Here is a 26256-nt window from a genome sequence, read left to right as displayed (position 1 = left end):
ATTTTGCTAAGTGAAAGAAGTCAGACATAAAAGGCTACATGTATATGACAATCCAGAAAAGGCAAAAATCACAGGGAAAGAAAACAAGTGAGTAGTTACCAGGGATTAAAAGTGGGAGGGGATTTTGACTATAAAGGCATAGCATGAGGGAGTTTTTGTGGTAATGAAACCGTTCCATATCTTGATTGTGGTGGTAGCAGTTAAATGACTGTATGTATTTGTAAAAACTTATATAAACATATACTATAAACGGTGAATTTTACTCTATGTAAATTATACCTTAACAAAAATGTTAGGAAAAAATCATACCAGCTAGGCAGCAAATTAGATAGCCTGCCCTCAAATTCTTTTACTCGCTCTTCTTGCCCAATCATCTACTTGCTCTTCAAGTGATGTGCCAAAGTAAGATCTGTGGCTACAAAGAAGATACATGGTCCCTTCTCTCAAGAAACTGTCTCTAATGAAGGAGATAGGCATGTAAGCAAATAAATGCAATATAGTATGAAAGATGCTATATATATTGTAAGTATGTGTAAAATACAGTGAAGAGGTAAAGGAGGAAGTGGTCAGATTGACTTAGATTGTTGAAGGTCTAGAATTCCAAGTTAAGAAATTTATATATTGCTGGGCATGGTGGCTCACACCTGTAATCCCAGCATTTTGGGAGGCCGAGGCGGGCGGATCACGAGGTCAGGAGATCGAGACCATCCTGACTAACACCGTGAAACCCCATCTCTACTAAAAATACAAAAAAATTAGCCGGGCGTGGTGGCGGGTGCCTGTAGTCCCAGCTACTAGGGAGGCTGAGGCAGGAGAATGGTGTGAATCCAGGAGGTGGAGCTTGCAGTGAGCCGAGATTGCGTCACTGCACTCCAGCCTGGGCAACAGAGTGAGACTCTGTCTCAAAAAAAAGAAAAAGAAAAAGAAAAAGAAATTTATATTTTATTCAATATGCAATGAAAAGTGACATAATCATACCTAGGTTTTAGAAAGCATAATTTGGCTATAATATGAAGGATGATTTGGAATAGGGAAGAGACTAAAATCAATTAGAAGGCTATTTACAATAGTCTAAAAAATTTAATATCACTTCTCTTCTCCAGTAGTAGACAATTGAGATCAGACTACACTTTCAATTAAAGCTTATTATTGCTGATAATCTAGATACGTTTAAGTAAAAACAAAGAGAGGACCCACAGATCTTTTCTTGATACAGTTTACTCCCAGTAAACTGAGATCTTTAATGGTGGGACCTAGTCACATTCATCTTTTTATCTTCCCCAGCAAATTTGTAGGACTTTGTAGACAGCAGAAGCTCTAAAAATGTTTTTTCTAATGAATAGAGTGGATGAATTTTATTTTAAATCACTGAAACTCCAAAATAGAAAATTGTAATTCCTCTATGCCCAACGATAGTTATTGCTTACAATTTTATGTTAGAAATCCCAGGGGGTTAAGGTTGATAAAAATGTTTTATTCCTTAATTTGTATACTTAATGTAGAGATTAAGTGGGATTAGTCTAGCACATTTTCCCCTAGCAATACTGTTTTATTGAAAGTCTGTTCTTTGCTTATTCACTGCTGCCTATTACAACTTGCAATGAGTGACAAGGGTAAGATCCTGTTGCAAATAGGATGATAGCAGGTAGTATAAATCTACTCTTTAGTAGACTGCTCTTAAGCAATTGATTATTGCCTCTGTCTTATAACTTGGAAACCTCTACCTAAAATGCCATACATGGGGCATATTGAAAGCACTGACATGTTAGCCTGCTTACTGGAATGTGTGTACTGAAGAGTTTTTATTCTGTTTTAAATCTAATCAATAGAAGGCCCTAAAACCAGGAGGGAGCTATGCCCTAAACACCGTACAGAGGCCAAACATATGCTCTCATCAGGTCTCTAAATACCTCCATCATCACCTAAGAAAACTAAGACATTTAGCGAACTAGTGGGATCATTGAAGATAAACTTAATGAGCCTCTTCTTCAAACAAACAAGAGCTTCAGGGTTTCTATTTCTTCCCTCTTTTTCCCCTCTCAAAAAGCAAACATTGCTGAGCCACTTCATTGCCTCTGATAAAAGACTTTCTGTGGCTCTAGATTTGACAACATTCAGAATATTCAGCAGTCACAGATTTCTGTGTCTGAACTAGTTTACTATGAAGAAGATAAAATATTTTGATGTTATCTGCTCCCAAAGTTGCACAGAGACAGCTTAGAAAAAAAGTACCTCCCTCCACCCCCCAGCTAATTGGAAGATTGTTGGCTAAGGGTAATGTGATTTTATAGATGCCAGGGTGTGCTCTGATTCAGTGCATCTGGACATTATTTTTTTCCTTTTGATGTTCCCATTAGTATTTTTCCCCATTAAAGTTCTTGTACTTTATATTGCATGATTTGTGGTGAAGTCAAAACCAAAGTCATTTTTGTAGCCATAAAATACCTTATTGTTGAAGGCCTGCTTGTTCCTTGCCTGTTTCCTGCTACCAACATAACCATAACACTTGTCTAATTCTGGTGTGACAGAACTTAATTACTGTGTGAATCATGAGTGGCAAGGCAGCCAATTTCAGTTGTCCCAACTACGTGCTAGCACCTGGTCACTTATTGCCAGATACTTGTTTACTCCGAGTTATTGATCAAGTTTGAGTCCTGGGCAGCTGCCACTAATCCTAATGCATATAGTTGGCAGCTGCGAATTTGTGACTTTGCCCCTTGGAAACAAAGGCGGCCTTTGCCCACACTCATGAAGACTTTAACTTCTAACGGGTAAGTCTTACCAATCCATGCCTGAGAGGTCCACTTCCTTCTACAGCTCTTCTCTCATTTGTCCTAAGCAATGGCAAGATCACAGATATTTGTTTTAGATATGCTATCTGATTTGTTAGGTTTTCATCTAATGGAATATTAAGTGATTCAAAATATATCTGTTCAATTTTTTGTCACTGGTATTGCTATTTTAGTTGAGAAAGAAGAAACAGAGACTCCCTCAATGTCACATAACCAGTTAACAGCAGAGTTAAAAATAGGAACAGAGACTAAAATGGGGGGGATTCTGTGGATCTAGTATACTAAGTGTCATACTGGATCTGATGAAGGGATTGGAAATGAACCTCAAATATGTGGTCATATTTGCAGGGCATAGTTCATTAAAAACATTTTCCTCTCCCACTTTCCCCAAATAATTGTTTTTCTTTCTTTAATAAGATATACAGAAATTCTCTTGTGGTCACAGGTTTAATTCTTTTAGAATCTTCACCTTATTGGAAACCTGAAAAGGAAAGATAGGAGACTGCATGAGACGAGATGTTTCCCAAGTAGGTTTGCCCAATACCAGAATGGGGAGTAAAGACCACTCATCTCCATAGTTCCTTCCAGCACCTCCCTTGCTCAACTTGCCCCCATACCTTGGGACTTTCCCCACTCTTTGTCTCTCTCCTTCTCAGCAATCTGTGATCCTCTCAATCACCTCCCTAAACTCAAGATAGCTAATTTGATCTCCCAGTAGCAATCAAGTGCATACAATTTAGCTCAGGTTTCTGCAACGCCCTCCACCAACACAATTTCTTTCTTTCTTATTTAAAAATATTTATTTTTTATTTTTTGTAGAGACAGGGTCTCGCTGTGTTGCCCAGGCTGGTCTCAAACTCCTGGACTCAAGCAACTCTCCTGCCTCAGCCTCTCAAAATGCTGGGATTACAGGCATGAGCCACCACACCCGGCCTCATAATCTCTGTTATCTAGGATTTCTGGGGCTGCTCAGCAGGATTCTGGTGAGGGGGTTCTTAGCATGGTAAAATGTGTGGCTGACAAACACCCATTTTTTCCACCTTGTAATAATATTCTCCCTATGTATGTGTAGAGGTAGTACAGCAGAATGAAAACAACATGGAATTTGGAGTCATATATACCCGTGTGAATTCCAACTCCCACCACCTACCAGCCGTGTGACCTTCAGCAAGATACTTCATTTTTCTGAGTCTCATTTTCCTCATCTGAAAAAAATGTAAATTATAATAGGATATCATTGCCTGTTGTGAAAATCAAATTATATCATTAATATATGTAAAGTACCTGGCCCATAGTAGGATCTCAATGGTAGTTTTTGAAGTTATGGATATGAAAAGATTGTTCTTAGTTTTAGATATAGCGTATCTACTGTTTGTAAAGCCACTCTCTGTAATTCTGCCCTTTCTTTGGGTGCATGAAAGCTTTGCTTTAAAAAAAAATCCCCTGTTTCCTAATGGCTATATACTAACTTGAGCTGACTGAGGCTTAGTCTTCATTTGCAAGTGACATTATGTTATTTGGAAGTATGCTGTTGGCATCATGCTTTGGCTTTTCATTTTGTTTTGTTGGCTGCTGCTTCTCTCCATACACCCACTATTTTCTTCTTGCTATCCACAGAGCAGCTGCCTGGAGTGGAGATTTATTGTCATCCCTTGTCTACACATTCTCTATACCTATGTTGTCGAGCTGTGTATCCAGCATCACTTAGATGCCAGGATACTGTTTGTCCCAAGTTGTGCTTTGCCATTCATTTAATGGTGAGAAGCCAGATGTAATGTCTCATTTCTTGCAAACATATTAAAGCCTGAACACTATCGTCCACCTCAACATCTCTATAGAGACAGTGTGATGGGAAACTAAATCTGCCACAATGGTTCCCTACTGTTGCTCCTGCAGGATGCTGCTCTGCTTATCAGTTCATCATTAGATAGTGAAGTGCTCAGGGCAGCTTTCAGTTTAGTATTGCTGATACAAATATTTGGCAGGGTAGGCATTTGTGGTAGGATTTGAAGAATTCAGAAAGGCTCCTGGCCCATATATATCTTCCTTAATGGTCACAGTGCCTGAAACGCATACAAGAGACATTTCACTTGAACTTTCTCTTTTCGGTATAAAGCAACATCCAAATGCGAATGGCGTTCTCCAGAGGGAAAATAGTTAACTCATTATCAGCTATTAATACTTGAGTCAGAACGGCATTGGAATCCTTCTTCTGTTCCTAGCTATATGCGTTTTGGCAGGTTGCTGTAATTCTCTCTGGGCCAGTTTTCCCTTCTGTAAAACTGGGGTTAATAGTAGATACTTGGGAAGATTAAATGAGATAATGCATATAAAACATATAGTAAATGCTAATGAACAGTAGCTGTTATTAGTCTTAGGGAGAGTAGGACTCCGAAGGAATATATTTGGGACTAGTAAATTTGGTTTGTCAGATACAAGGTGAAGTCTGGTATAGGGGGACTGCTCAGAGAAAAGGCCCTGGTGGAGTAGTGATATGGCCATGTAGTAGCATGGAAACTCTGGGGGCCTGGGTTTGGAAGGGGAGGGTGGAAAGAAGAAGAAGGACTGAAACAGGCTCAAACTATACTTACATTAACTTCCCAGCAAGAAAAGTATAGTCTTACTCAGGATGGGATGCTTTGTGAGGTAGTGAGCTCTGACAGTGGGAGTTCTCAAGCAGATGCTGGATGCTAGCTACCTGTCAGGAATACTCTAGTCTACCCTAGGGCTCCTCAAACATATGTACATGCAGATCCCCTGAGGATCATATTCAAAGACAGATTCCAAGTCAGTTAGTCTGGGTGGAACCTGTGATTCTGCGTTTCTAACCAGCTCCCTGATGATGCTGATGCTCCTGATCAACAGACCTCACTCTTGGTAGCAAGGCACTGTTATAGTTAGAAAATAACTTACAGTGAAATAGAGGAATATGGTTGGGGAAAGCCAGTGGGTTACCCAGGCAAGTCTCCATAGAGTGGAAGGATTTTGTTGCAGTCATGATCTACAATCTGGTTCTTACCTTTGTAAGCCTTGAAATTTGATTGGTAATATAACCAGAGACTGGGTTCCTGGGGACTGACTCACACTTAACCAAATTCACAAGAGACCAATATATAAGCCAGAATGCCAACTGATTAATTTATAATGAGAAGTACAACTTCCAAGTGGACCAGATACCAGTGTTTGCTAATCAGTACATTATCTCCCTGTAGGCATATTTACATGAGGAGCTAACTGATAATAAGTAGGGTTGCTTGGTGAGGATGAACTCAGAGCAAGGGGAGTTCATAGGATGATTTTAATGACTCACATTATCAAGCTATGGTAGTCTGATACCTCCATTCCACAATTGTCTAGAACTCCAGAATAGTTCTGGAGATATTGGCCTCCTCACTAGTCTCTTTTTCATCAGTCTTGTCCTCATATAATCCATATGATCTCTTTAAGTTCAAATCTGATCATACCATTCATTTGCTCCATTGACTTCAATAGAAATTCACAATTTTAAACTTATTATTACAAAATGTTTAAAATACTGTATAAAAAAAGTTGGAAAAGGCCGGGCACGGTGGCTCAAGCCTGTAATCCCAGCACTTTGGGAGGCCGAGGCGGGCGGATCACAAGGTCAGGAGATCGAGACCACAGTGAAACCCCGTCTCTACTAAAAATACAAAAAATTAGCCAGGCGCGGTGGCGGGCGCCTGTAGTCCCAGCTACTCAGGAGGCTGAGGCAGGAGAATGGCGGGAACCCGGGAGGCGGAGCTTGCAGTGAGCCAAGATGGTGCCACTGCACTCCAGCCTGGGCGACAGAGTGAAGACTCCGCCTCAAAAAAAAAAAAAAAGTTGGAAAAAGAAAGTACAATGAGCACCCATATACCTACCATTTAGATTTATCACTTGTTGTCATCTTGCCATATTTGCTTTATGTATGTGTATATACATGTGCATGCATATTGAGTCCATACTCTTTAATATAATTTTCTGGCCAGGCCAGTGGCTCACGCCTGTAATCCCAGGACTTTGGGAGGCCAAGGCAGGAGGATCACGAGGTCAGGAATTCGAGACCAGCCTGGCCAACATGGTGAAACACTGTCTCTACTAAAAATACAAAAATTAGCTGGGCATGGTGGCACACACCTGTAATCCCAGCTACTTGGGAGGCTGAAGCAGGAGAATCGCTTAAACCTGGGAGGCAGAGGTTGCAGTGAGCCAAGATCATGCCATTGCACTCCAGCCTGGGCAACAAGAGCAAAACTCCGTCTCAAATATATATATATTGCAACTTTACATCCCAACCATACCAAACTACTGAATGCTAGTTCCCTGAATGTTCTTTGGAGTTCTCATATAATACACTCTTGCCTATGCCTGAAAATCCTTACTCTCTTTGCTTGGGTCACTCCATTTGTACTTAAAGACTCAGTCACACCCGTGTTGCCCTAGCACCTTATACTTTTCTCGGTCATAACATGTATTACACTGTACTGTTATTGATTATCTCTCCGACTGTCTCACTAGACCATGAGCTCATTGAGGGCAAGGACTGTTTCTTTTGTCTCTCTACACCCCTGTCTCTCCCATACTTTGCACTTAGCAGGTGTTCAGTAATCAGAAACTCAACTGCCTATCACGCAGTTCTGCCTGGTTACATCATAGGCACCTCAAAATCAACACATCTAAAGTGAACTCATCTCTCCTTCTACCCATTCTATACATTTAAAACCCTCCTCCTATACTCCCTGATTGAATGTCATCTAGTCTTCCAAGTCAAAAACCTCAGAGTAATTTCTAACTCCTCCTTCTCTTTCATCCCCCAAACCAAGTCCTGTTGATTCTACCTCCAAAGAACATTCCCATTCTGCCCACTTCTCTTCATGTCCACTACCTGTCTATCCAAGCCACCTTCATCTCTCACCTGTAGCACTGCCAACCATCTTCTGTATGGGCTCCCTGCTGCTATTCTTATTCCCTCCAATCTATTATTCACAGAGAAGGATCTCTAAACTTCAGATCTGATTCTGTTACTCCCTGATTAAACCCTAATTATATTACTCCTTGTTTTTGGATAAAGTCTAAACTCCCTAGCTTTACCCAAAGGACTCTCAAGAACTGACCCTCATGTACCTCTCCAACACGATCTGTTACCACCGTCCCTCTGTTACTTTAGGCTCCAACCATTTTGCATTTACTGGGCCTATAGTAATTGCAGCTTCCTAACATTTCTTTTTCATATTTCAATGCCTTTCCTTGTGTTGTTTTCTGCCTAGAAAAGTTAACCCTCTCAAACTCAGCCCAGGTGTAACCTCCTCTGGGAAGCTTTTCCTTACTTCCCAGTCTGGGTTAGGTGCTTGTCTGTTATCCACTACTACCCTGTCATATCTCCACCATAGTGCTTACACTATATACATATGTCACTCTATACTGCACTTATCTTACTTGTCCTTCTCATCAAAACTAATTTATGAGCTTCTTGATAGGAGAGTTGATGTCTTATTTGATTTTATACCAAAATGCTCAGCCAATGGCTTATGGCAGATGTACAACAAATATTTGAGAAAGTAATGAATGGATAAACATTAATAAATGTCTCTCTGAACTTCATTTTTGTAGCTATAAAATATCTTCTTTCTTTTGAACACGTTGTCTCTTCAAAGTACAATATATTTGACTGTCATTCAGGTAATATTGATTGAATTTTGAATGCTCTTCACCAGCAAAATCAGACAATTTCTGGAATTGTACCATTTCTTAGAGGTGGTTGGTCCTACCCACTTTTCCCATAGGTAATTTTTATCTCAGAGATTACAATCAGTATTTGGGGGTACCATGCTATTGGTCTCATATACCCACTTTGACCTCTAAAGTGCCTTTCAATACCTAGAGTATATGTTTCACAAAATCGCCCATTTATTTATGTTCTAGGTGTTGTTTGGTATATGATGTTAATTTTCCTCTAGGTTTCTCTCAAGCCATAAGAGTATCAAGTACAGAATTGTTCCATGCTTAATCTTTGGAAATAACATTGATTAAGTAAACGCTGGGCCAGGGATTGAGGGGAGTAATTGATCAGAAATTTAACAAGTGTTGAGCTGCATAAAGTAGATTGTATTTCTTTGAACCGAAAAAGTGGCTAAAACTGAACATCCTGAACATCATTTTCTCTGATATTACCTCAAATTAACAACTTTAATATTATTTTAGAATTGTGTCCCTGAACCTGTTTAATAATTTTAATATTTAACATGTAATTTTTATATATTGCTAAGCATTGTTCTAAGTGCTTTATTACATGTATTGACTCATTTAATCATCTGAAAACTCTGTGAGGTAGGTGCCATTATTATCCCCCTTTTACAGACGATGAGGAAACTGAGTGAGGCACAGGGAAGTTCCCCAAGGTCAAAAGTTATTCGTAACTATCAGACACCAGGTGTATTAATTCAGCTTAATTCAAGGCTCATTTGTTAACCACGTAGTAAATGTAATAGTTGACAGGGTAGACAAAAATTGTATACTTAAGCAAGGATAAATCATAATGTAATAGTGCCATGAGTGAATCGCCTAGGTGAGTCAGGCTCCTTTCAGTTAGTGGGAAATGGAGAAAGATTATGTAGTTAAGGTTATGAATAGCGCAGGAATATCCACTTGGGTAAGTCAGGTTTGTGAAAAATGCAGAAAAAAGGCTTGGTTCTGAGGTGTGTGAAAACAGTCATTCTTTTGTGAGGACTAAGATTACTTTTAGAAGAGGCATCTGATGCGGTGCATTAAACCTAGGGTAACGGTAAGGAAATACACATGTATGAGGCTTCTTAGGAGCAGGGAAAGAGAAAGGTGCCATTTGAAGTCAGTAAGAAAGGGTAACAACGCGCTTTTCCTGCCCTTCCCCCATCTAGAGGATCAGTAAATAGCCTGATTCTACTCAAATTCTTTCCCTACCCAAATTCCCTTGACTACAACTCAGACCTTTTGGATCTGCGCTTTTTAGAAGTACTGTACTTTCACATTCTGGCACCGTAAGCCCGAAACGTCCTTTAGGCAAATGATAGGAGGGAAAAATGTATTCTTGCAATTCAAAACCGACTCGAATCCTACTAGAAAGCTTTATGTTTGCGGACTTTATCGTTCCTCGCCTGTCCGTTTTTTATAAAACGACGCGACACACCTGGCCACACAGCCTCAGATCCTATTCTAACATCGTTCCATCCTGTTACCCTTTTAAGAGGCGGATCCCGCAGTGTCCTTTCCTCCCTCCCAGCCACCTCCACCCCCAGTCGACTGGGCGGAGCTTCACGCTAAAGCCCCAGAGCCCGACGCTGCAGCCGCGGTAGCGGAGAGCGCTGGAGCTTCGAGGAGCTGCATCTGCGGCAACCTGTGTGCTGACGCTACGTGCCTCCTGGCTCCGACCTAGCTCGCAGCTCCCCAGTCTCACTCCATTCCTTCCCCACCTGGTGCGCACCTGCTCAAGGCCAGGGTCCTGCCAAGCGCTAGGAGGGCGCGTGCCAGGGGCACTAGGGAACTGCGGAGCGCGCGCCATGGGGCCGCCGCCTAGGGCCGGGGTCTCCTGCCGCGGTGGCTGCGGCTCTTCCAGATTGCTGGCGTGGTGCTTCCTGCTGGCCCTGAGTCCGCAGGCCCCCGGCTCCCGGGGGGCCGAAGCAGTGTGGACCGCGTACCTCAACGTGTCCTGGCGGGTTCCGCACACCGGAGTGAACCGTACGGTGTGGGAGCTGAGCGAGGAGGGCGTGTACGGCCAGGACTCGCCGCTGGAGCCTGTGTCTGGGGTCCTGGTACCGCCCGACGGGCCCGGGGCGCTTAACGCCTGTAACCCGCACACGAATTTCACGGTGCCCACGGTTTGGGGAAGCACCGTGCAAGTCTCTTGGTTGGCCCTCATCCAACGCGGCGGGGGCTGCACCTTCGCAGACAAGATTCATCTGGCTTATGAGAGAGGGGCGTCTGGAGCCGTCATCTTTAACTTCCCCGGGACCCGCAATGAGGTCATCCCCATGTCTCACCCGGGTGAGTGCAGCTACTAGATTGCACCCCTCCAGACCTCTGCCGTGGCCAGTTTCTCTTATTTTCCTCATTGCCCTCCTCGCCCTATCCCCTTGCTCCCAAGGAAAGTGGATGCTCTTTCTGTCCCCACGGAGTGGGGCAGGGTCCTCCCCGAATTCACCAGGCCTGGGGGTTGGGCAGAAAAAATCCTTCATTTGCCTCTCTGGTGGAAAAGGGTAAGACAAACCGGGTGCAGAGGCTGGCGAATCGAGGACTGTTTGAGCTCTTTGCGTTCCCTTTTCCTGGTTTTTCACAAGGGTGTCTAGCCTTGGATTAAGTGGCGGTGGGCATCGGGTCTTAAATGACCGAGGAGAAGATCACCTGGAAATCTCTTCCTCACTCTGCTGTTTAAAAACCTCAGACTGGCAGCAGATTTTCCCTTCCTCTCCGTGTTTTTCTCTCCATGTTTCCTGGGTATCAAATACTAGATTGTGCTACTGTGTCCTGTTAACCTCATTGCAATTTTGGTGGAAACTTTGCTTAGTTCTTGGGTTCTTCTCTGCCCAGTGGTCTCAAGTCCCAAGTGACTGTTGGTATCAGTGCTTTTGTTTGCTCCTGAAAAATCTGATTTAGGTTGTTGAGTTGCAAAACAGGTGACTAACGTTCTTGAAAAAGAAGAGGTTTCTGCATGAGGATAGCAAAGGCCTAGACTTTGGAGAAAAAAAATAGTCCAGGTAGTTCTGAATTCTTGGAAATGGTGTGGGGTTACTATTTTTCCCCCTTTGGTTATCCTTCCAGAAACCTTCCTATTTGTGATTAGGTATCCATACCTTATGTATATAGTTATCCTAGACTCTAAAGGACAAAGGGGGGAAAATGGAGAAAAAGGAAGAGACACGTGTAATAGCAGTGTATCATAGTTTTTAAGAGCTGGGCCTCAAGTCAGAGCTTGGTTTAAATTCCTACTCTGTTGCTTACTAGTCCTGTGACCTTGGGCAACTTATTTGAAGTCTTAGAGTCTGGGTTCTCTCATCAGTTAAATGAGAATGAATAATAAGAAAACTTATCCACAAGTTTGCCTTGAGGATAAAATTAAATAATGCCTTAAAGAGTTTAGTGCAGTAAAGCACATCATCCACTCTCAGTAAGGGTTAGCTGATAGGATTAGCCTTCTGGGAGTCACTGGAAGGATGAAGCTTCTTATTTGACTACTGGAGGTTTTCTGTTTATCTTAAAACCTTATGACTGAACCTGCCTAGAGAGCACTTGTATTGAGTGGCTAGATGGTGTAACGGAAAGAACACTGAATTGGAACTCAGGAGATTTGAGTTCTTTTAGCCCCTTCTTTGCCTCTACCAACTTTATAACCGTGTACAAGTTACTCACATGTCAAATGGTTGTATAGGCAGTGGCGGCCAAGTTAGAAGCTTGTACCAAAACGAAACAAAACTAGATCGCTTTCAGATCTAAAATGCTATGATTTTTAGATTTTATATTGATTAAAGGAGAAACTGTATCTCTCTTGGCCGATAATTCATTGATTAGAATGAATTAGTAGCTTTTAGAAGTTACTGAAAATCAATAATAAAGATGTAATAAAGTTTGTAGTCTTTATATTTCAGTTGACTGTCTAATAGCAAGGGTTTGACTTTGTCTTCTAATGAGATTCATTTGTATGAATGATTTGTAATTGAAGAGTATTTAATTACAGAGTCCTACTTAGACAATTTTCCTTTTACTTCTGTTAAGGGTATTTATCTGATAGTTTTAGGAGACAATAAAATTAACTTTTGCTGAGCTCCCACTATGTGCCAGGCACTCTACATACATAATACTTATACTTTATTGAGAGGCAATATGGTGTACTAAGAAAAACACAGGCATTTTAGTCAAGATTGGGAATAAAATTCTGGATTTACCACACAGTAACTTTGTGTCCTTGGTCGGATTATTTAACTTTACTGAGCCTTGGATACCTCATCTGTAAGATGGAGATAATATTTATGTTCCTGTGATTATTAAGGATAATATACATATATACTACCCAGCTGATAATAGTCACTGAATGTTATAATAGGTTAATGCTAACAGGATAAAAAAAATTAATGTACAAATATATGATTGTGTAACTGTCGATTTGAAGACACGAATACACTGAGAATCTAATTATGGCTGTTGTGTTTCAGGATACCATATAGGAATAAAGCCCTATACTGATCACTAAATTACACTACATTCAGAAAAGCATTTTGATACTTTAAAAACAATATTATCTGAGATAAAGGCTATACCAAAGTTTGCCATCAAGCTAACTAGCCAAAACTAGCAAATTACTTGAGGTAAGGAATCACATTTCTCCCTGAACTCCTGGAAAAACTATTTTTCAATATAGGTGGAGAATCACTTTGCATATTATCCACATGTGTTATTGAATATTTGTTTGCAAAGTGTTATATTGTTTGCTTTACTCATTCTTCACAGTAAGCCTAGGGTTTCCTTTTAATCTCTGGTCAGAAACTTCTCTTGGATCATAGTGGCAGAGAGATAGGACTGAGATTTTAAGTATGGATTAATTCATTATATATTGCTGTGAATTACAAAGGGGCCACCAAATGTAGAAAAGCCTTCTGTATCTTCTTTGTTTACAAAATCTCTCTTCATTCACTGTCATAGGGGACTGCACTTGAATTGTTTGCCCTTGGTTAGAGTTTGTGCTGAGTGTCTATACTCTCACCTAACTGATTTAGAACAGTAGCTTTAAAATTTTTGTTTAGGAGAAAGAAACTCCACTATATAAGAGCAATCAATTAGGAAAATGAGACTTTTATGTATACCAAAATTTTACGAAAGTTAATTGTAGCCTAGCATCAACTTATGCAGTTTATTTCTGTATTTTGTTTGCAGAGTATTCAGAAAATTCTGATTCACACAGATAAATAATTGCAAATGACAGATGCTTATTGGCAGTTTGGCTTGCAATCTCTGGATATATTTCAGTCAAATCAGTGCAGAAACCTGAAAGGAAATTAGGAGAAAATTTTTATTCCAAAATGTAATTACTATTCGAATTTCTTATCTTAAAAATGAAAATCAGATAAGAAGTGGCCAAATCTTAAAGTAAGCATTAAAACCATCTAAAATGTAAGATTGTCATGAGATACGTTAAGCATGTTCTCACTATGGCACAACAAACTGTTCTGCTTTCGCCAGGCAGATGGGCCTGAGCCTTGCCTGGTGTCTAATTGAGCACAACCCACAGGTTGAAGAGGTGTGTATACTTGCTTGTACAATTTTCCTTGAGTCAACATTGTAGGCATGAATTTATTGAAAGACCGGTGCAGAACTACAACCTTCATAATTCATGAAACGTTTACAAGAGCTTGAAACATATGCAAAGGGATGTCAGGAGAAGCATTATTCCTGAGGGCTGTAAAAAAAAAAAAAAAAAAAAGTGAATGAACCAAGCAGTTTAATTAATGATTTGGGGGTCTTCAATGGGATACAGTTTGATATATAACACAGTTGCTTGTGTACATTGTTGAAAGTTAGTGGAACAGATTAGTTAAGAGGTTGGGCTCTGCCCCTTAGTGTTTTTTAAATCTTAGGCCAGTTATTTTACTTCTCTAAGTCTCAATTTTCTCCTATGTAAGGCAGGCATAGTAGTAAACTTGCCTCCTAAGGTTGCTGGGATTCAATGAGATAATGCATATAAGGTGTTTAGCACAGTATCTGACATATAGGAAGCTACTATTATGTTTTAATCACAGTTAAGGTAAATATGCTTTAGAAAATGAAAGTTGAATCCTGTGTTTGTAGAACATAATTGGAAATGAACAGTCTAGAGTACTTCAGAGTCCACATTACCTGAAATTCTAATTTGATCCCTTGAGGTACGGAGGGTAGAATGAATTTTAACAGGAAAAATATCTTTTGGTCCTCCTATGTTTGTTATACTTTTCTCAAATAACTGCTTCTCCCTCCTGCTACCAATCTTTTTCTGTTCACAGAGGACCTTGGAATAGTATGTTTGTACTACTTAATCACCACCCAATCCCTTCTCAACCATTTTATATTTAAGTTTTATTCTATTTTTTCTAGAATGTTGACTTTGAAAATAAATCTGTTTTTTCTTTTTTTTTAGTAGAGAAGCTCAAAAGGGATTGGCCAGTGATGATTAACCAATGTAAAATACTATTCCCAAAGCCATTTTCAGATGTAGCCTTCTTGGTATCTCTGCAGGACTGTATTTGATACTGTTGACTACTTCTTCAAAACTATCCCAAGTAGTGTCTTCCTTCCTTGCCTCTCTTTTGTTTCATTACTATTTTATTAATTCATGCATCTGACACTTATTCTCACTTGGATCCCAGACTCCTAGTACTCCTCCTCCAATAAATAGCTGCCACATCCTGTTGATTCTGGCACTTTAAACATTCTCACATATGTCTCCTTCTTCCTTGCTTTCAATACCCTGCTTTCAGTTCCAGTGTCTTCTCATGGGAAAAAATACTTAGCCTCTTGATTGGTCTCCTTCCCTCCAGTAGTTTTTTTCCTAGTATGCAGTTCTTCCTCCATGCCATCAGAACACAGCTCTGATCACATATATGCTATTACTTATAAATTTTAGACTACATTTCTCAGCATGGCATATAAAACTCCTAGTAATCTGATCCCAAACTACATTCAAAGCTTTGTATGCCTCTTCTTTCATGTTGGTCCCTAAACATTCTCTATTCTTTTCCACTAACATTCGTTTGCTTCTGCTATTGCCAACAGACCTTTTTTTCTTAGCTCTGCTGCTCAAAACTTTACACATCCTTCATAACACAACACAAATGCCTCCTCATCTTTGAAGCTTTTCTTAATTCTTTCTTTTCCCATTCCCAGCACAGCCCACATCCAAAAAAAGTGTAGTGATCTCTTTTTGTTCAATAGCACTTCCTCTCTTATAGTACGTTCTGCATTTTGCGGGAAACTATTTGTTTACATATTTTACCTTCTACTGGATTGTAATAATTTTAATGTTTTGTTAATCTTTGTAATCCCTATAGAAACCTTTGTGCTCTACATGCTTTAGAAATGCTTGTTGAATTGTCTTAAAACACCCAAGAACTCTAATGCCAGAAGGTCACAAGATTCACTAGAAGAGTATCTAGTGGATTGGAATTCAATTCATTGAGCATTTATCAAATGTCTGCTGTCTGATAGATACTGTGCTTCTTGCCTGAGTATACAAAATAATTAAGGTAAAGTCCCTGCCCTCTTAAGCAATGTGGAATCTGGTAGAAGGAAGAAGAGCATACAGGAATAGAGTGCACACATACTTCAAGATTGCTGGCTAACTTCTATGGTGATTAGGCTGGTTTTATGGGTATTTAATGGCAAAATGCCCTAGGTAACAAGAAAATAATGACAGATGAGTTTTCATATTGAGCTTTCCCTGTGCTGTTTTTTTTTTATCTTTTAAAAACTACACCAGCATTCTCTTTATGTCTCCAATTAAAATGCTTCCATTGAACATGTTGGTGAATGTGAAATTTCATAAAGTAAAAATCTTTTTTTTAAAAAAAGGAAAATACAGTCAGCACCCTGTATCTGTGTCCACATCTATGGATTCAGCCAACTGAAGATCAACAATATTTGGGGGAAAAGAAGCATCTACACTGAATATGTACAGACCTCATTTTCTTGTCATTATCCCCTAAATGATATAGTATAACAACTATTTATATAGCATTTACATTGTATTAGGTATTATAAATAATCTAGAGATGATTTAAAATATATAGGAAGATGTGCACTGGTTATAAGCACACACTGAACCATTTTGTATAAGGAAATTGAGCATCTGTGGCTTTTGGTATCATTGGGAGGTCCTGAAACCAATCCCCCATGGATACTGAGGGATGACTGTATAGCTTGATCAGTGAATTGTTTTCTAAGCACATAAATAACTTTTCTACCCTCAGTCCCTGAAAGATATGTGTTTTCAATACAGAATGCCACATTTTAACTCTGTTCACACTCTTAAATGGACAGAAGAGAGGAGAGTACTAAAGACATTTTCTAAGTAATTTTCTGATTATAAAATTAACTGTTATAGAAAACTTGAAAAATACAGAAAAGTGTAAAACTAAAATACCCATAATTCTACGACAGATGACACCATTAATATTCCTTCTTATCTTGATTTCTGTACATAGGCATAACTTTGTATTCTACTTTTATAACAGTTATTTTTTATAAATATTAATGTAGTATTAATAAAATACAGAAAAAACGGAAAATAAAAGACATACAAATCTGTTTTAGCATTTTGGGGAGTTTTTCAGTCATTTTTTTTATTATTATTTATTTTTTATTTTTTGGGCAGAGTCTCGCTTTGTCACCCAGGCTGGAGAGTACAATGGTGCGATCTCAGCTCACTGAAACCTCCTCCTCCCAGGTTCAAGTGATTCTCGTGCCTCAGGCTCTCGAGTAGCTGGGATTACAGACCTGTGCTAACATACCCGGTTAATTTTTGTAGTTTTAGCAGAGACGGGGTTTCACCATTTTGGCCAGGCTGACCTCTAACTCCTGACCTCAAGTGATCTGCCTGCTTTAGCCTACCAAAGTGCTGGGATTACAGGCGTGAACCACCGCGCCCAGCTTGTCATTTTATGATTTTGCTCTGTATGTAGATATATTATTTAAAGAATTATATACTATATATACTAGTTTTGTATACTGCATTCTGTTGTAAGAATTTCTCATGTATCTAGAAATAGAAGATGGTCCTCTTGTAGTTGAAGGTTGTGGTCATTGACTGAGAGTTGGGGATTGAGCCTCTCTTTCTTTAGCTACCAGAAAGGAAGTGCAAAAATGGAGATGGGGAGGGTTGTGAATTGGGGCATTTAAATAAAAAATATGCTCCACCAACGTTTACATTGAAATAGACTTGCTAGCCAGAAACATGGTCTGATCTAACCCATATGCATTGCCTATTGTGGCCTTGGTATTTCTAAGGATTTGATCACCATTTGTGCTTCAGTTCATTTTCTCCCCCAATATTCCCATAGGTAATGCCTTTTTCTTTTTTGTTTTTTTATGTCTTCTTCACAATTGAGGTTTGCACGTGGTTTCCCCTGTTGCTTTTAATTAGCTTTTCTATTATAATGATGGCTGCTGAACTATAAACTATTGTTGGGGTTTGCCCCAAAGTTTATTTGATAAGGCACCATAGGTATTTCCTGGGGATAAATAATTTTTGTATATGTAAGTTTTATCGAAGTATAATATACATCCCAAAAAGGTACATAAATCATTGATTTATAGCTTAGCGAAATTTCACAACTGAGCACACCTGTGTAACCAGCACCCAGCTCAAGAAATAAAATAGTACCAAACTCCAGACGAGCACCTCACACTCCAAAATGAAGAATTTTTGATGTAGCACAATTATCAACTTTGTTTCCTGAGGGAATGACCTCTTGCAGCATGTGGTAGGAGCCCAATCACCCATAGAAATAGTCTTCTCTTCACTGCATTGGAGTTATTTTATGGTGGTGATTCTCAGCTACATACTGTAGGGAGTTATTACCAAGCACAGAGTACATGTACCTTTCCATGCAGTTACTAAGCCAGTTCAGAATTGCCACACTTTGCTGTACACCACCACCTTGGAGCCCTATGGGCAAAGTGGAACACAAGGGCTCTTTGTTATGTTGTTTCCTGTTCTGTCCTTTCCTTTTTCAGCTGTGTGTGTGTCCTTCAATGCATCATAGCATGTAGTTACTGCTTGAATTTACCCCTAGGCTTAGTGCAATATTGATTTCTTTCTTAAGGAAAGTTTGGTGATTCATGCTGACCTGTGGGAAACTGTATTTGATGAAGGTTGTTAGCTCCAGAATCTGCTCATGAATTACTTGCTTTCAATATTTGAATGACCAAGTTAGGTACAAATCAGTAATTTTGAGTTAACCCTATTCATTTTGACCTTTTGAAAGAAGATAGTCCTTGAAGTCAATAGTTGATATATGTTTCTCTTTAGATGTTAACTTGTCATTTCTGACAAAATGTTGCAATAGCTTAGTTAAATATTGCCTGCAACTTAAAGCATCTTAGCTTTTAAAAAGAAAATACATCCATAATGTTAATATTATTGGTGAAATTGTGGGAGAAAGTATTTGTTCTCTTCATTATTACTTTTCTATATTTTCTGACTTTTTTATAATGAATGTTTTACTTTTATAATCAGAAAAAAATAGTAATTTTAAAGAACCCAAAATATTCCAAAATTATTGATAGATCCTAAAGAAAGCATTACTAACGTGACTATAGCGACAACAGGAACAAAGCATATCTGATCATAGAAATGATTTATAAACTATTATGAGAATTTAAGAATTGCTTTGGCCTTTTGAATATAGCTATCTAATCCATATGATAGTTGGTGTTACCTTTTATTGTTAACACTGGTTTCTTCATGTGCCTTGACCACTAAAAGAATTTTCAGGACTGACTTTTCTTATTTTAATATGGAATCTTTCTCTTCTCTTTACCCATTGTATCACTAGCTTTTTTATGATCCCCCCCAACACACACATACATAAAAAAATGCACATTCCATGACTTTCTTTGTATTTTGGGGTTTTTTTCCCATAAGAGGCCTACTTACCCTCATTAGCCCCCTTCAGTATCCATTCTACTCAATAATGTTAAGATTAGTGCTAATAGCTTAGTATGAAGAATTCAATATATTGGTAATTTTCATCCATGAGACACTGACTTCATCTGACGGTGATAGATTTTGTCATTCTAGAAAATAGGAGGAAATTGTATTAGATTAAGGGCAGAAGGGAATCATGATATTCTTATTTTACACTTTATTAATGATAGAACATACAAGCTCATTTAAATTGAGTTACTTGGTTTTAAAATGAGCATTTCCCTTGGGATTTTATTCTGCTACATAAAATTCCACTAGTTGGCGGTTTGTACAAGAAACAGTCAAATTCAAAGGTTGCTTTGGTACCACTTATTTTCCTCTTAGAATGTATTTTGTGTCATACTTTTCTACCCTCTTCCTCTGTCTTTCATAACATGGTTAATTTTACCTTAGGTAATCTTACACATACATACACACCCCTCTTAGAGCTTCTTTTTCCTTTTCAAAAATTTTGTGCTTCCTTCTATGTGATTCCACCTCTTTGATGTAGTAGTAAACATTATAGCAAACTGGTACTCTCAAAATCTAATGACCTTGAATGTGCCCATAACTTACTCCCATAAATTCTATAAAAACCACCCATTAACCATATAATTCTCCTGATTAAATATGCATTTCCTTCATGTACCAGTATTCAAGATAAATTTTATGTGCTTTTGTTTGTTTTACTTTAGATATTGCAGTGATACTGTTTTCTGAAAAGCTTTATTACAAATATGGGTTAAATAATAATTTATATTTGCTTTGCAGTTTTTTGTCCTCAATAATCTTTGGACTCATTTGAGAACCCAGTGTTTAGCAACATTACTATGGGAAAATATGTTGTCTCTACTTCCAAAGAACTAGTTTACAAATGAACTTTTGAAACATAACCCATTAGTGTTTCTGTTGTGGTTGTTCATTATGATAGCCCCATCGAGTATGGATTATTATATTCTTCCCAACCATGCTGGTTTAGGGAGTTTTAATTCAGTTTCTTTGTCATGTTGACCAAAGTTCCATCTCACTTTTTCCATGTACTTCACCTTAAAGACTACATTTTGTTTTCTTAATCTTTGAGGATCTCAGATATTGACTTATCTTAAGAGCATTTGTAATGTCCCTAAAAGTCTTAAGAATGTATCTTAACTTGATATGTGGCTTAGTTAGCCATCAATAGATTTTCAAGTACGGTTGTCCATTGGTATCCATGGAGGATTGGTTCCAAGACCTCCCGCATATACTAAAATCCACAAATACTCAAGTCCCTGACACAAAATGGCATAGTATTTGTATATAACCTATGCACCTCCTCCTATATGCTTTAAATCATCTCTAAAATACTTATAATACAATGTAAATGCTATGTAAATAGTTGTTACAATGCATTGCTTAGGGAATAATGACAAGAAAAGAAAGTCTGTACATGTTCAGTACAGGCACTTTTTTTTCCCAAATATTTTTGATCCTTGGTTAGTTGACTCCATGGATGCAGAACTCATGGATATGGAGGGCTGACTATACATCTCTTATCTTTGAAGATTTCAACAGTCACTTGGATGAAAGCTAGAAAGAAATGTGATTATATTGAGTGAGGTTTTCATTCATAGAACCATGAGCAATCTATATTGAACACAATTCCAAAATACTTTTATAGGTGTGTTTCAATCAGATTCTTTCATCGCCAGTTCATTTGGCAAAAGGGCAGGATATGTAAGAAAGACTCAAACTGGCTGGTGTGAAATTAATTACCTCCCTTCGCACAAACCATAACTGCCATTATTTTTGCTGCTCCTCTATGGCTGATGCTTTTTGGTTGAACTGGCTAACAAGACAAAAGAATTGACTTTCTTTGAGTAATGTAATTAAAGGCCGACAGATCATCCTTTGATGGTAAGAAAAGCTATTTGATTCCTCTGTTTTTATTTCAACCTGTTGTACCAAGGTGAATGTGTTCCATTTGAAATTGGGAGACAGCATATTGCAATGGAAGAAGGTGTCCTTGAGTCAGAAAACTTGATTTGAATTCCAGCCCTACCAATTAATAAATATGTGATCCTGGGCAAGTTCTTAACCTAGACCTTATTTATCTTGTTCATCAAAGGGGGGATAATAATACCTACTTATTCTATGATATTATAAATCAAGTGTTTTGGCAGGTAGTGAGCGCTTAGTAAATGCTGGTTCTCTTGAAACTTTTGCTAACAATTTCATTACTAGTAAACGTAATACTTCTCCATTGGTTATTATAGATATTTACTACCACATTTTGAAATATGTAATTGTTTCATATGTAGAAGCAGAAAAACCTAACATCAATATTGCAATTTTTCTGGGCAGTTCCTGAAAAATGCAAGAAGAAATCACATAATCAAGAAACTGAAACGACTATATTATCTTCCTTCTCCCTGGTGTATTTCCATTTTAAGCAAAAGCAAAACCTTAAAATCAAGATATTGAGCTCTAACAATGGAAATGGCTATGACCTTTTTGCTGGCATAGTGGTTAAGAAGAGGGGACTTAGGAATCAAATGGATTTGGTATGAGTCCCAACTCTATCATGTAAAACTTTGTGACCTTAACCAAATTAAACTAAGACTCAGTTTCTTCTCCCACAGAATGGATAATATAATTGTCTTTATGTCATAGGATTATTGTAAAGTGTAAATTAAATAATGTATGTACAGTGCACATCCTGGTTTATTAAAGGATAGCTTAACCATCTCCTCACCCTCATCTGTAGCCCCCCTTTGGAGATTGGCAGTGTATATCACTGCAGGGCTTCTTAGAGCCTCTAATATGCAAAAGAAACCTTGTTTGACTTTGTTCAATGCATTATTTTCTGAATTTATCTGCAGAGCCCTTTTTGTCTTTCCAAATACTTAACATCTGAAATATGATTTGGGTAGCACTGATTGTCAGGCACTTAACAATTTCTCTCTCCTCTCCTCTCCTTTCCTCTTGTCCTCTCCTCTCCTCTCCTCCTCTCCTTCCTTCCTTCCTTCTTTTTTTCTGACTTTTTTTTTTTTTTTTTTTTTTTTTTTTGAGACGGAGTCTTGCTCTGTCACCCAGGCTGGAGTGCTGTGGCACGATCTCGGCTCACTTCAACCTCCACCTCCTGGGATCAAGCGATTCTCCTGCCTCAGCCTCCTGAGCAGCTGGGATTACAGGAGTGTGCTACCACGTCTGGCTAATTTTTGGATTTTAGTATAGTCAGGGTTTCACCATGTTGGCCAGGCTGGTCTCAAACTCCTGACCTCAAGTGATCTGCCCACCTTGGCCTCCCAAAGTGGTGGGATTACAGGCATGAGCCGCCATGCCCGGTCCTCATATTTTAACTGTATCAAGGTTTTGTCAATGTCAGAGACTAACCAATAAAGTTAACCTCAGTATGATAGGAACAGAATATATTCAACTGTGATGACAAATATTCTTTTTTGTACTAATATGGTAGCTTTTATATCAGGTTTATGTGGCTTTAAAGTGCAGTTCTACTTGCTGTGTTAATTCTCTTTACTGACTTTCAGAAACAATTTGTAGTGAAAAGATAAGGACATAAGTAAGACAGATTCATATTTGGTTTTATAATTAGTGGGTGGGCCTTAGTGTAGAAGCTAGCTTTTTAAATATGTCATATAGGAGGAAATTTAATATACTCAAGTACTAGAATGTTCTTTTTTATAAAATTTTTGGTACCTGTAGCATATCAAAAGTCATGTAGAGGCATACCAAATTCTCCTTTTCTCTAATTTGGATACATAATGGAATAATAACTAATTGGACTACTGGAACTCATGCACCCTTGGATTTTGTGGCCAGGTCAAAATGAATACCTAATCTCTCAACATAATATTCTTCCTAACTTTAATGACAAATGCAATTTCCAACCCAATCCCCATATTAAAAACTATACCTGAAGAGAATGCATATAAGAAGCAGCTCCAATTTCAATAAAAGTTTGAATGCCCTTTTTTTTTAATTTATTTATTATTATTATAGTTTAAGTTGTAGGGTACATGTGCATAACGTGCAGGTTTGTTACATATGTATACTTGTGCCATGTTGGTGTGCTGCACCCATCAACTCGTCATTTACATCAGGTATAACTCCCAATGCAATCCCTCCCCCCTCCCCCCTCCCCATGATAGGCCCCGGTGTGTGAATGCCCCTTTATGACCAGCATTGTGCTGAATGTCGTAGTAGGAGAAGGGGTGTGAGTAAGCAGCATGCTCAAAACAACAATGATACTGTTTTTTCCTTCCTGGGACCTCACATTTTTAGCTTCTGTTGTTGTTTTGTTTGTTTGTTTGTTTTGCCTAATAATATTTTAGTCTGGCACTTAAATATTTGTCAATTTAGGTAGGGCTTTCAGATCTACACAAAAAGTTGCATTGATTAGAGTTTGGCAACATTTAAGGTACCGAGTACCGGGACCTTTCATGCATTGTTGTACTAGTTCCACCTGGTCTGAAAGGTTCAGGATAAAGTGGTGAAGATCATGTCCCAGTTTATTGTAAGTCTAGGCTATGACCTACGTCTGTACCCATATGTTTGCTCCTAAATAAACAATTGAATATCAGTGGAATTCTCCTTTACAAGGGCTCACATTGTAGGAAAATACAACCAACAAGTATTTTTTAGTTTTTATTTTTAGAGACAGGGTCTTGCCCTGTCATCCAGACTGGAGTGCAGTAGTGCAATCATAGTTCACTGCAGCCTTGAACTCCTGGGCTCAAGCAATCCTCCCATCTCGGCTTCTCAAAGTGCTGGGATTATAGACATGAGCAACCACACCTGGCTAGAACTGAAAAATAAAGTACAAAAGGAACACCATAATTTCTAATGATCATTTGTATAAATTTTCTCTTCCTAAAACCTCAAAATCTCCTGTTTACTCCTTTTTTAAAACTTCCCGACAAATAATCTAATTATTTTTAACCACTTGTATATATCTTATTAGTCATAATTGTTTCACCTTTTCTCATTAAATAGTCCTATCAGATTCTGAATAGCTCTTTATATTTCATAGTTTATAATCCCAAGGGATTGAAAATGTTGATGCTGTAGAGTTTACTGACTAGCATTCCTCCAGAAAACATAAATAAATAGCAACTGCAAATGTTAAATCTGATTTCTAGAAACCTTACCACCCCAAAACAAAAACAATAACAATAGAAAACATTGGCATAAAAATTTTAATTTAATTACAGAATACCCTATTTACTCATATAATAACATATATACTATAACTTCTGCATGGCCTTGAAATAGCATGTCTTATTTTTTTCCTCAGTATCAGCACAAATTTAAGGTTTTATGGAGACTCAACCTGTTCTGGATGCTTCAATGCTTCTCTTTTATGCCCTCTGAAATTCCTCATAACTGCCCAAGCCATCAGACTCCTAGTGAACCAGGATGACTATGTTTTAACTTGAGCTTTGGGCTAAAATGGCATCTGTACCAGCATCTGAATGGAAGTTTGAAATAGAGGTGTAACAAAGCCCCATGTTGGAAAGGGATTGTTTGTCACCCATTAGTGCAGCTCTGAAAGTATAGTAATTTCAACAGAATCAGCACTGTAGCAATAAGCATTCCACTAAACCCAAGATCTATAGGATAGAATTGGTATTTAATTTTTTATCTGTTTTTGTGATATGTCTTTGCTGTAGGCAGACATGTCTTGTCTAGATATGCCATCTTTATATAGAGAGAGGAGGCACACCTTAGACTGTTAACCACAGTTATCTTCAAAAGATGAATTTGTTTTCAGATTAAATCAAAATTCAAATTATCACTAAATATATTATACTTAAAATTGCATTCATCAGAAATTTATTTGACATGTGTTATGTGGTGGGCACTCTGCTGGTTGCTGTAGATACAATGATGAAAGACCTGGTCCCTAACATGATGTTCATAGTTTATGAAGGACAAATAAACCAGATAACTTCAAGGAAAGTCTGTAGTAAATAGTGTAAAAGCAGGACATTTAACGCAGTCAGGTCAGAATCCTATAAAAGGAGGTTTAATTTTATTCTGTAAGTGAAATGGAGCTCCTTAAGGGTCTTTTGAAAAAAAAATGTACTTTTCCTTTTAGAAATATTTCGTTAGTAGCCATGAGGAGAATGAATCAGAAGTCTAAGACTGGTGCTTAGAGACCGCTTAAGGGGTTGTTAATGGTGATTTTAGTGAAAGATAATGGTGACAATGGAGATATATTATAACAGGAAAGGAATGGGACTATTTCTGATATAGCAAATTTTTAAAATTCTATTTGAAGTACATTACATACTGATGAAAACAAAATAATTCTATTGGCAGAGTTTTTCTCTGCATGGTAAAGGATTGACATTGATCTGGACAGAGGGACTGGACTGCTATCTTGAAACTCTTTGACCTTAATGTTGGTAAAGCTATAAACAAACTCCAGTCCAGTATTTCTCAATGTATTTTCCACAGACCACATGCAGCAAAATAACCCACAGAACTTGTTAAACCTGCAGATTCCCAAGCCCCACCCCAGACATACTGAGTGAAGGAATGGGGCCCAGAGAGCTCAGTGTTTTAACAAGTTTTCCCGGTCATTCTCCTGCATATTAACATTTGAGGATCATCGATCTAGCACAATGGTTCTGAAATTATGATCTGGGGACTACTAGTCTCTGAGATTCTTTCAGGGGTCCATGAGATCAAAACTATTTTTATAGTAATACTTACACATTATTTGCCTTATTCACTGTGTTAATATTTACACAGATGATATAAAAGGAATGGTGGGTAAAACTG

General features: G+C 38.4%; 1 protein-coding gene across 2 annotated transcripts in view; it reads left to right on the top strand.

Moving 5' to 3' along the window:
- The window catches only part of LOC105490433 (ring finger protein 128), a 99043-nt gene that overhangs the window by 22518 nt on the left and 50269 nt on the right, over positions 1-26256 (top strand). Inside the window, exon 1 of one of the 2 annotated variants that reach the window (XM_011756031.2) lies at positions 10089-10808. The exons of the other annotated variant lie outside the window; for it this stretch is intronic. Coding sequence (XP_011754333.1) covers positions 10325-10808 — 484 coding nt within the window. The 5' untranslated portion in view covers positions 10089-10324. Of the gene's footprint in view, positions 1-10088; positions 10809-26256 lie in introns of those variants that run through there. 2 annotated transcript variants of the gene reach the window in all.

This window comes from Macaca nemestrina, chromosome X (assembly GCF_043159975.1).
Source record: "Macaca nemestrina isolate mMacNem1 chromosome X, mMacNem.hap1, whole genome shotgun sequence".
Classification (NCBI taxonomy): domain Eukaryota; kingdom Metazoa; phylum Chordata; class Mammalia; order Primates; family Cercopithecidae; genus Macaca; species Macaca nemestrina.
The sequence above is the reverse complement of the archived record's forward strand: the minus strand, read 5'-3'. Positions and strand labels throughout refer to the sequence as shown.